Source organism: Glycine soja, chromosome 7, assembly GCF_004193775.1.
Source record: "Glycine soja cultivar W05 chromosome 7, ASM419377v2, whole genome shotgun sequence".
Classification (NCBI taxonomy): Eukaryota; Viridiplantae; Streptophyta; class Magnoliopsida; order Fabales; family Fabaceae; genus Glycine; species Glycine soja.
Window position 1 is genome coordinate 894,963 of NC_041008.1, and position 12,080 is coordinate 907,042.

General features: G+C 29.7%; 2 protein-coding genes across 2 annotated transcripts; both read right to left on the reverse strand.

The window, feature by feature from the left end:
• Window positions 1-4,441: 4,441 nt before the first annotated feature.
• On the reverse strand, window positions 4,442-6,735 carry LOC114417951 (inorganic pyrophosphatase 2-like). Its single transcript, XM_028383043.1, has 4 exons — window positions 6,548-6,735; window positions 6,318-6,439; window positions 5,703-5,901; window positions 4,442-5,213 (listed from the first exon to the last, which is right to left on the reverse strand). Exons 1-4 carry the CDS (start codon window positions 6,683-6,685, stop codon window positions 4,842-4,844), a joined length of 831 nt encoding a protein of 276 aa, XP_028238844.1. The 5' UTR covers window positions 6,686-6,735; the 3' UTR covers window positions 4,442-4,841.
• Window positions 6,736-8,981: 2,246 nt separating this feature from the next.
• On the reverse strand, window positions 8,982-11,150 carry LOC114417953 (inorganic pyrophosphatase 2-like). Its single transcript, XM_028383045.1, has 4 exons — window positions 11,013-11,150; window positions 10,733-10,854; window positions 10,445-10,646; window positions 8,982-9,504 (listed from the first exon to the last, which is right to left on the reverse strand). Exons 1-4 carry the CDS (start codon window positions 11,148-11,150, stop codon window positions 9,148-9,150), a joined length of 819 nt encoding a protein of 272 aa, XP_028238846.1. The 3' UTR covers window positions 8,982-9,147.
• Window positions 11,151-12,080: the final 930 nt, after the last annotated feature.

Here is a 12,080-nt window from a genome sequence, read left to right on the forward strand (position 1 = left end):
GGTTGAGCTGATGTTTGAGTAATGTAGTTTTATTTCTATAATTTTTTAATAATGGTTTGAATAATACTGAGGTGATATCGATTAGTTAGTTGAAAGCGAATGAAAAAGAGTTTAGAGATTCTAAAAATAATTAAAGATAAAAAAAATAATTAAGGAATAAACTGAAATTTAAATATTTTAGGGACTAAAATATTAAAAAAAAAACTGATAATTTTACACGCAACACAACATGTGATTACAATTCCAAGCTTTACTCTTTCTCATATATATGTTAGTCTATGTCTTAATTTCATTTGAATACAACATATAGCTGAATTTTTGGCCCTCAGGTGGGTGATGGAGTTAGCCATCCATCTTTCTTTTACAAATGTCCTCTATGAGTTGGACTGTCAAAGGCTAGTGAAAGCATGGAGCTGAGATATGTAAGCTCAGATAATATGAGTTGTTTTGCTAGTTTGGTTCTGGAGTGTAAAGACTTGGTGGTGGTGGGGTTTTCTCACCCACAGTCGCTATCTTTTATTCCTAGGACTGTGAACAGAATAGCTGATAGCTTAGATTGTTTCCCAAGTTGAGGATAGAGTTTGGATCGAGGAAGTTTCTCCTCATATTCTATCTTTTGTAAATGATAACTTGAGGCCTCAGGCCGTTTTATGTTAATGGAAATCATTTACTTCAAAAAAAAATAAACATATTTCCAACAAAGAAAATAATTATCATTTACTGTCATCTAGATTTTTTTTTGGTACACATTTATTCATCTGGATGATTCAGAATATAAGGTTCATTTGTTAGCGCTCGCGATTGTAGCATGAATGCAATGAGAACAATAGATCATAAAAATAATATGATTGACAAGTTATATATGTAAAAAAAAAAAAATGGGAAAAGGAATTGAATCAAATTATTTAAAGTTGTCACGAAATTGACACCCCTTCCTTAATGAACATTTGTAATGATATGATGGGGTACCCTTTTTATCAATACCTTTATTGCAAAGATTACGGGCATAATACAAGTGTTTACGCGCGTTATGATGACAACAATATGAGGTGAATCAGCACTACAGGGTGCCAGTTTCTGATTTGAAAAGTACATTGCATTCACTAAATTTAATCTTCAAGAAAATTTTAACTTTATTCCATGAATGGACAAACAAATCTAATCTTTCTAGCAACGAAAAATATCTAAGCTCTAGCTTTTTTTTTAAAAAAAAAAGGACTATCTAAGGCTCTAAGCTCTTTCTAGGCCTGAGTTATACTCTTATAAGGCCACCTATACGGTTAAATCAAGGGTGAGATTACACAAGTTGCTCTCCTAAACCCTCATCTGATTCTGACAATAATTAATTAAAACTGTGTTTACCACAAAATCAAAATTATTAAGTGGCATGATTATAACAATACTTGCTTTACTTTGCTTGTATTGAAAATGGCTTTCGTAGTTGCGAATAAGTTGAAAGAAGTTCAATTATAGAAGCAGTGTTTAGTTAAATAGTTTAATGAAGTGCAAACTCTAATTATATGAAAACTTGTGTCATAAATTATATTTTGTCATAAAGTTTATTAGAAGTTCTTCCAAATACTCATTGTGGATATCTAAACTGCACGCAGCATGCTGCATGTATTTCACACAACACAACTGCTCTAAAGTTTTCAACGAGGCAAAAGATAGAACACATTACTTCTACGGAAGGAGTACGTTCCAGCAATAAGGAGAATGATTTTTGTACATTTTTTTTACCTTTAAACCTATTTTTGGCCCTATATCATCCTGTCCAGTGCCTGAGATTTGCCTAAAAAGATGATAGATTTTTTGTGCGGGAATTTGACCAATCTTTGCAAGAATTGAGTTGTCAAATTTAGTTATATATGCAGAAAGAATTAATAGAGAAAAATATAAAGTTATGATCATATAAAACATATAAGTGCATAGTTTGTCATAAAAGAAGAGCATCTAGCAAAAAGACTTGGACACATAACATGATCATATCCTGAGAAATAATGCAATATGTGTTGCTAGTGTTTATAGGTTTGGTTGATAATCTATGTTATGGTTACAGTGTTTTCTTGCTTTCATGCTTTATTATCTTTTTCTTAAGTGAGATCCAACTTGTGTGCATTCCCTAATTAATGGTAGCTAGTATAAAGCAAACTAAAGGTGGTTTTAGTGCGCATGATCGATACACGACTCAAACAAGGCATTATGCACGGAAGCATGTAGCTTTTTTCCTGATTCAATAGCGTGTGCTTTGAAGAATAGACTAAACAAATCCAGCAATTTCTGAGAAAGCGATCGAAGAAGATGCCAAATTAATAATGACAATGGAGAACATATGGTGCATGAAAAAAGTGACCGAGATTGGATTTTTCTAGTTAAGCATTGACCCAAATCATGAATAGTATGTTGTCTGATCTTTGGTTCTCTAATTGCCCAATTGGTGGTTTTGTACGTAGCATGTATATCTATTTTTAATTTATCTTTAATACGATCTACAACTGCAGTTCAAAATTACTACTTTAACGTGGAAACTAAATTATGAATAAGATGCATTAAATAAGTAGGATGCATTCAAAATGTGTAATTTTTAATAAATTTCAGTTAATAATCAAAAATTTATTTAAAAGAATAAATTATATATACTTTTTTAAATTTTTAAAAAATTACGCATTCATCCTACTTATTTAATGCATCTTAAATATATGTAATTTTTAATAAATTTTAATCACTAATAAAAAATATATTTAAAAGAATAAATTATACGTGTCTCCCATGAGAAATTCCATATGCATCTCCTTCTTTTGTAAAACATACACATATCTCTTCTAAGATTTAAAAAAATTATATATGTCTCTTTTATTTACAAAATCTACACAAATCACATAAATATTTTCTAAACATTTGACAATAAAAGGTCATGTGCATTAACAATTTTGTTTAAAAAATATTAAAATATGTTTTTCGTCTCCATAAATATGAAAATGTTTGGAATCTGTAAAAAAATATATATCTATTTTTCGTTCTCGCAAAATTTAAATCAGTTACTTTTTTGTCTGGAACTAGATTTGAATTACTCAAATTACCCTGTGAGTATACTGTTGTAGAAAGTATTAAGATTTTTAACTTTTTTGCATCGGTTATAGGTATAATAGATTTAAATTTTGGAAGGATAAAAAATAAACAAAAAAATTTATAGTGACGAATTTTGAAAATTTTTATATTTATGAATACGAAAAACATATTTTAATCTTTTTAATCAAAATTATCGAGACAAAACACTTACTAGTGTCAAATGCTTAAATAACATTTAGGAAATTTGTGTAAGTTTTAAAAATAAAAGGAAGACGTATGCAATTTTCTTAAACTTCAAAGGAGACATATAATTTTCTCAAACTTTATAGGAGATATGTGTAGATTTTACAAAAGAAGAAAAAATATATGTAATTTTCTTAAATTTCTTGGAGACATGTATAATTTACTCTATTTAAAATTATATTAAAAAATAAAAAGACATTTGTTTCACAATTTAATTTTACATTTTCCGAAACATATTCCCAAAAATATTATTCCCATACATAAGTTTGGTTAGTATTTAGTAATTTTGAAAAATATTTAAAATTTATATTTAATTAAAAAAGAGAGAGAGAAAGAAAAAGGTTGAAGAGGGTAGGGGGAATAGATAGTCGTTATTGTCCATGGGAATACAAACTCCTCACAAATTCGGGAAATATATTTTCATAACCTTCAAAGATAAAAATATTCATTCTCGCTCTCATATTCCTAGAAATAAAAGAAGATAGCATGAAACAAATATCGCCTTAGTTTCGGATGTATTTAAGAAAATGTATTGATGAAAGTATTACTATCATTTTTCAATAATAAATACAGTATATAGTTTTGCAGTGTATATTGTATTTTACTATACATTAACAATAACCATTGGGTATATATATATGAATTATAGTGGATTTGGTTAACGTTGAAAAGGCTTGATTTCAATTTAGAATTCTAAAATAATGTTTAAGACTATTGAAAATTCGTATTTTTATGTTTTTAGCAAGTTTTTGTGAGTTAAAATCATATTAAACTTGATTAAATCAAGCTAATTAAAAAACAGTGAGTTAATTTGGGTTCAAAAGGTCTAGGCACACTTCGCGATTCGTACATAATTTCCTACCTAAAAATCTATTTGTAGAATTCTCACTAACAACCATTTGATTATCGCATGGTATCTTAGTCCTTTGAATAAAGTAGTCAAAATTTTGATGGTTACACTTTAACATGAACCAATAACGTGTTTCATCCATGCTTCACATTAAAGTTCAAATTGACAAAATAACTGTCGGGTAAAAATATCTTGTCAAAAGGCAGAAGTCTAATTCTTAACTTTTCAGCTAATAATTCAAGCTTTTATTAAGAGAAAAAGGTTGTTTGACAACAGGCATGCACCACAAATTACTTTAGCCTTTCGTACTTTTATTCAACATAATATATTTAATTATCGTGAAGGACCAAAGCACGGTCTCATACATTGCCTGAGAATGAAACAGCACTTAAAATAATTCAGAAGTTGACAAGACACAATAATGGCCCTTATTTTTTATTTTGAGGGCTACAAAAGACTATAACAGCTTTAGTAAAAAATTAGCATTTGACAAATCATTAATTACGTGATCCGAGATTATAATCTAGACCAATTTTCACATGACACATAATTAAGTATTATTATATTTTACGTAACTTATATACTTGAACATGTGTTATAAAGAGATTAATCTGGAGTATAGATATGTGGTGGCACATAACTATCTAATAATTTCTTCCTTGCAATTGTAGCTGACTAGTTATTGAGGAACTGATAGGGCTTTAGGCAAAGGTTGACGAGTGTCAATTGCAATTGGCCCCATCTTGCAATCAACTGAGACTTTCTGAGTAGAATTATTAATGTTGTTTCCTTCCCCAATTTCTTTGTTGATAACATGGAGCAGAACATGTTCAAGCTCTTTCCCATCTCTCCAACCATGTACTTCTGCCTTTATCTTATTAGAATTTTTAGAAACTAAATCACACAATGGAAAGTCCTTTCTAGGCATCACATAGTCACCATCTTTGAGCCTCAAACTTGGGCAAAAATCTCCATTTCCATCTCCAAGATAGATTAGTTTCTTCTTTCCTGCTGCAGCGAGGGAGTTTTGGATCCTTTCTATCACCAATCCCTGTATGTCATGAGAGAACTTATGAGGAAAAATTAAAACTGCAAACATATAAACTGTTTCTAGTGCAATTAATCTTGATAAATTAGCAAACAAATAATATTTATGAATTTTTTTTCCAGGAATTATCTTTTTTTTTTTATTGAAATTTTTTAAGACATAATTTGACAAATATTGCCAGGTTACCCTGGATGGTGACATACAAATGACAAAACCCAGAAAAGTGGAGGATGTGAGGTCAATAATCACAAAGTGCTAAAATTTTGTTAATTTAATATGATCAAATTCAAAAGTGAAATTGACCAAATCATCCTCCAATAACTGGCTTGTGTTACTATCCATTAACGAAATGTTGAGGAAGTAAAATACTAGACCTGGGGTTCAAAGGCATAATAAAAGCTTAAGTGGTTAACTATATATTACTAGAATAAATATGAGAATTAATTGCTTGGCCATAAGTAAATAGATCTTGGGAATCAATGCAATTATTGCCTTGCACATGTTTGGTGGGCAAAGATTGCATCCATGAGAAGATTTAAGATAATCATGGTATGGACAAATATTGAGCCTCCCTTCATTAACATGGATGGGGTTGGCAATGACATCTGAGAAACAGTTCCACACTCCATGATGCTTCAGAATTGTCTCAATAAAGAAAATATTTGCGTCACTCACAATCTTCAGGTCACACCTGAATACATTTCCATAGGCATTAGTTAGTATCTTCATCCAACCAACAAAAGCAAAATGACCACACACGTTTCATTAGCTACTTGATCATAAGGGTGTGTTCATTAGGAGAAAAAACAGAAGAAACTTAAGGGCTACTCGATTACTCTGAAAAAATATTTTTTTGCTGTTTCTTTTAATTACAAGGCTGTTAACTTTATTGTTAATTTGTTTTTTATTTTCAAATATTCGTACACTGAACAGTAAAAAAATTGTTTTCTCTAGATTTGTAATTAGAAGTGAAAACAGAAAACCAAAATAAAAGCAAATAGGAAGGTGGTGAATGAAAATTCACAGAAAATATTCTCTCTTTTTTCTCTTAGTAGGTGGTACATTTTACATGTAATAAAGAAGAGTGAAAGAGAAAAACAGAATTACCCAAGAGAATAAGCTGCCTCAATAGCAGGGACAATGCGAGGATGCATTGGTGTCCTACTCAGAATTTGTACAATGTCTTGAATGGTTTTCCCTTGTGAATGAAGTTCATTCATCATCTTATCCTGCAATGTTATAGGAAAAACAAAATTAACAAAAATATATTATAACCCAAACATGAAAGAAATAAGCTTCAAAAATATAGTGTGTAAAGCAAGAAAATAAATGTAAACCATTAGAGGGTTCCAATGCGTGCTAGGAAGAAGCTGATAGAACTTTTCAGTTAAACCGGTCTCATCAAGCACCCAATTATCACTATCACACTCAATGATTGTTGAGTCAAAGTCAAAAATCACTACAATCCCAGCCATTTTTTGAATGCACCAAAAACAAATGTTATGATAAATTAACTGTGAGATCATGCACTAATTGAGAGGGTATTTATAGGAAAAGAAGGTGAGAGCTTGCACGTAAGCATGATATTAGGAGCATTTAGATTACAAGGATATTATTTTAGTGAGTGTTAGGAAAAGCCACTTTCTCTCCACTTTTAAACATTTTCTTTTATTGGGACAAGTAATTTAGAGGAAAGGATAGCCGTGAATGCCTCCTCATGCAACATGAGACAGATATTCTATCACGAATTAACATGATGAATAGCCTTGTACTAGAAGGAGGGAGAACTAGGGCAGAAATATGAAATCAATGGTACGGAAAAATTGTTGTATAGACTTAATGTATATAAGTTGTGCTTATTAAATTAAAAACTTTTTTTAAGGTAAAGACACAAGTTATCCTTTTAGATAGGTTTAATTGAACAGTTTTCCATTTTACTTTTACTTTGATGATATTGTAATTCTGTCACAAGTTTTATTTTGAGTATTTTGTCTCCTTATTTTTAAAAATTTTAGGAATTTTGTTCATTTGTTAGTTAAAGTATTGGAGGTTAGCTTGTTTTGGTTTATATAATTTGCATAATTGATAATTTTTTATAATCAAAATAAAATATTTAATAAATATATTTATCATATTAAGTATTAACTGTTAATATGTTGTCATATAATAAATATAAATATAAAACCCAGACCCCTATGTTGAGAGGCACTCTTTACCACTTAACCAACACATTCACTCTTGACAATATAAGTGACATTCGTATATTGCATATATAGACCGTTTTTTAGTTCAACTATTGATTCATTGATTTAATTGATCACCTATTAATCCAATATCTAGAGCATATAAATAAATCGTATGGTTTTTAAAACACTGGTTTGAGAGAATGGAGTTGGAGGTTCCAAATTCATTTTGATCAGCTAAAATCACATGGTGTGTGGCATGTGTTCTTTCATTCATTTTTTTTATTTGTTGTTCTATCTTATTGTTTTTTATATTTTGTTTTTTGAGGATTGAGAATTTGGATTGCCATTTTCTAAGGACCATTGGCCCAAAACAACTTCTTGTGTTCATCTTTTTCTTATTGGGCTCAGGCTGACCCATTATTATTTTTTATTTCATTTTGCTGTTCTTTTTTATTGTTTTGTGCTGAAATAAATTTATTAAATTATTATAATTATTATTATTATTATTATGACCAGAAAAGGAAAATTAATATATAAAAAAATAAAACAAAATTAGGTGTTGACAATGTGTCTCATACCCGTAAACCTGGTTATGTTCTATTATTAGTTACATATACATCTACACTTTTGACAAATTCTACAGTATATGTTTTAAAAAAAAGTATATGTTTAAATGAAAAATTATACCAAAAAAGGAAAATAAATATAAATGTCATATTAAAAAAAAAGGAGAATATGAATATGTTTGATAATGCATTTCAGTTAGTTTCTAATTTTTTTTACTCGTTAAAAAATTTGTTTAATTATTTGGTAAACAAATTTTTAATAATTTCTAAAAAAATTTACTAGTGTTTTTTAAATAGGTAAATTTTAGTTTTTTATATTTATTCCATTTTTTCCTTAAATATTTATTATATTTCTATTTTAATCTTTTCCATTTAAGGTAAAATTTTATTATTTTTATTCTTTATGTAATTTTATATTTTCTTGTACTTCACTTCAAGAGATAATTTTATCAAACACTTATGATTTAAGAAAATAATTTTTCAACTTTCAATTAATTTTTAACTATCACCTAACTTTTCAAATAATTTTACCAAACATTTATAATTTTAATAACAACTAATTTTTAGCTTTTGTGAAACATATCCTAAATATAAAGGTAGAATAGTATAAGCTCCAATCTCATTCATTCACAACCATGAGTTGTTAATATGCCTTTGCAAATTGTAGTTACGGCTTGGGATAAAAACAAATTTTGACATCATAGGATAGTAGCGAAATGTGAGTGGCTTCCATTTCCTCTTATATTATTTGTATAATGTTTTTATAATATTGTTATTTTTTTTTCTATTACATTATTCATCTTATCTGATATTTTTATTTTTCTTCTCTTGTTACCTTTCTCTTTGATGCAAAAAATTCCTAAGTATAAATATCGTTTATATTTGTGAATTTACAAACAGAAAACCACAGTGATGTTAGGTATGTTTGCCGAAGACCAAAATATCTTGATTCTAGTCAAATATTTTCCTTATTGAAACAGTGCTTAGCACATAAAACAAAAATAACCAATCCTCAAGCATATAGGGCAAATCGGTATGTATTTGTATTTGATAGATGCCCACTTTGGACCACTTCCAACATTAGAAATTTTGGTGAAGATTTGATGAAGGTTTATCAACGAAATAAGAAAGAAAAAAAAAACGTTGAGTTATGATACATTTTGAAAGATACTATAAACTAAGAGATTATGGTCGAACTGGGAGGACTTTAGGCAAATCCTCATGAGCAGAGACAGACAGAGTCTGTAGCTTGCAATCAGATGAAATGAACTGAGCATTTTCCTCCATTGAAATTTTGTTGATTAAGTGCAACAAAACTTGCTCCAACTCTTCTCCATCGCTCCAGCCATGGATTTCAGCCTTAACAAGCAAAGGGTCTTTGCATATCAAGTCCCACACTGGAAAGTTCTTTCTTGGCATCATAAAGTCTCTTTCTTTGAGCCTCAAGCTGGGGCAATAGTCCCCACTACCATCACCAAGATAGATCATCCTCTTTTTGCCCTCTTCCAAAATTGAATCTTGGATTCTATCTATGATTAAACCCTGAAATGGTTAAAAATTTAATAAGATTTTAGAACCATAATAATTGGTCACAAGATTCCAAATGATAGAAACTTCAAAATTGATATGAGTAAGTGCATGTTTGGTTTGACTTTTCAGAATTGATTATAATTACATAATTAATTTTGAATATATTTTAATATGTTTTGTTTATCGAAGAAGAATTCAGAATTGATTCTAAATTAAAATAACTTTGAATAGTTTTTACATTTAATCCAAAATTCTATATTGAATTTTATTTTTAACTTGATTTTATAATAAAGTATCTAAACATAAATCACATAATTTTTCATTCAAACACATACTAAGAAGCCTGAATCCAACAATCATTTGGTAGATGATTTTTTTATTTATTTGAAACTATTTGATGATTCTAGGTCAAAATTGTTCTTTGCCATAATCAAATTCAGCGGCCACAACTCAGAGAAACCCACGATAGAGTGGCTGGTTGGTTTGAGCAGAATTTTTTAATGGCGAAAAAATTAGGAGACAGCACTCCATTGTTATAGGATCAATTCATGACTCATGGACATGATGAGTCACGTTAGCAGCCATCTTTATAATTAAAAATAGCAAATAATACTTTCCCAGAAGCTAGAGTCAGTTAAGATCAACTTGAAAACAATATCTAAAAACGTGTATTGTTGCCAACTGTTTATACAAATCGATTTTTGAATTTTTAAACCAACAAGAGTGTTTCAATTCAGAATTAACTCTTGTATATTTTTCAATATTCACCATGATTTGGCAAATCAAAGACAGGTTCAAATTATTTTGAAAAAAATATCTTTTAACAAATTAAGAAATAAAAAGGTATACATATACATACATGTATATATATGTATATATGTATATGTATTTATATATATATATATATATATATATATATATATATGTGTGTGTGTGTGTATATTTATATTACCTTGCACATGTTTGGAGGGCATAAACTGCAGCCATGAGAAGCTTTGTTGAAGTCATGGTAAGGTAAAATCCTTAACCTTTCTTCTTCGTTAACATAACCCGGGTTAGTACTGATCTCCGAAAAATATTCTCTTATTCCCAAGTGCTTCAGAATAGTCTCAATGAAAAACATGTTTGCATCACTCACAATCCTCAAATCACACCTGAAACACAAATGCCACCATAAATTTCCACCCCAAATCATATTTCACAAAACAGAATTTTGTGTAAGAAATGCATAGTTACATACCCTAAAGTATGAGCTGCTTGAATAGCGGGAATCACTCTGGGGTGCAAAGGAATCCTATGCAGAACCTCTTCAATGTCCTCAATGGTTTTACCATTTGAATGAAGCTCCATCATCATCTTGTCCTATAAATCCAAAACCGAAACACAAAATCCTCGGCTAAGTTATTCATGCCTATAAGACAATGCAGTATGCAAAGTTATATTTGAAATATAAAAAGGACTTTTGAGAACCATGGTATTGAAAAAACAGAACATGTGACAAGACACCAAATGCTTCTTACCATGAGAGAGTTCCAAGGCATGGTGGGAAGAAGCTGGTTGAACAAATCGGTGAAACCCAACTCGTCGATGACCCAGTTGTCACTGTCGACATCGACAATGGTCTTGTCAAAGTCGAAAACAACCACAATTCCAGACATGGTTTTTTTGGAGAATGAAGAAAATCTCAATGACCCAGAAGAAGAAAACTGTTTCTCAATAATAAGACTCTATTTGGGTGTGTCTTGGTGGTCTCAAGATCGGCTCTTGGCTTGGTTTTGTAGCGCAGAATGAGAAAGGTATTTATAGTGTATGTAGGTTAAGCCTAAACCAAAAACCCCAAAAGAAAAAAGGAATCTTTGATTTCAAAGGAATATTACATTGCACCTGGTAGAGGAGAAAAGGAGGCCATGAAAAACTGAAAAACCGAGAAGATGTCATTTTGCCCTCATAGAACAAATTTCTGTGTGGCATTTCAAATTCAATTCTTACCGTTGGATGTGATGAAATTTAGGTGGGTCAAAGGATCGGAGGGTGAGAAGAAAAGGAGGGAATAAAAGGGAATATTCCAGAGGGAGAATTGGATGCATTTATGAAACGCACTACTCCTCCAACAGGTGCAGCCAATGAGAATATTCTGGGTATAGTCCGGTTCCACTTATCGCAGAAGGTTAATTCTTTTTTTATGGGAAAAAAAATTCTCAACCCCAAAGATTAATAATAACTCATGTAATTATTTAATCAATTGAATTAAATCTTTGATCCATAGTATTTTTGTGATTGCATGAAATTCTGACTATTAATGGAAATAATTTTTTGGCAGAAATTTTTTATTTTCATTAATGAAAATAAATTATTATATAAATTAATGGTTGTTTGATAGGCTGAATATGGTATAGATAAAATTAGATAAGATAACTATTCTATTATGTTATAGATTATTACGTTATTTTTTCTAATAAGATATGGTTAAAAATAATAGATTTAAATGTAATTATGGTTTTTATATTTTATTCAATTTGTAATTTTGATTTTTTCATTTTAAAATTAAAATATTTGATGTTTTGTTTTTTAAAATACGTAACTTTAGT

Bases quoted from the DNA above. Each gene is read 5' to 3' on its own strand.
- LOC114417951 (XM_028383043.1), bottom strand. From the start codon at position 6,685: ATGGCTGGGATTGTAGTGATTTTTGACTTTGACTCAACAATCATTGAG. The intron at 6,440-6,547 runs GTTTACATTTAT...ATAACATTGCAG, and splicing joins CGCATTGGAACCCTCTAATG to GATAAGATGATGAATGAACT. The intron at 5,214-5,702 runs GCAATAATTGCA...CATGACATACAG, and splicing joins GCCCACCAAACATGTGCAAG to GGATTGGTGATAGAAAGGAT.
- LOC114417953 (XM_028383045.1), bottom strand. From the start codon at position 11,150: ATGTCTGGAATTGTGGTTGTTTTCGACTTTGACAAGACCATTGTCGAT. The intron at 10,855-11,012 runs GTAAGAAGCATT...TTGGATTTATAG, and splicing joins TGCCTTGGAACTCTCTCATG to GACAAGATGATGATGGAGCT. The intron at 10,647-10,732 runs GTATGTAACTAT...TTTGTGTTTCAG, and splicing joins CAAGCAGCTCATACTTTAGG to GTGTGATTTGAGGATTGTGA.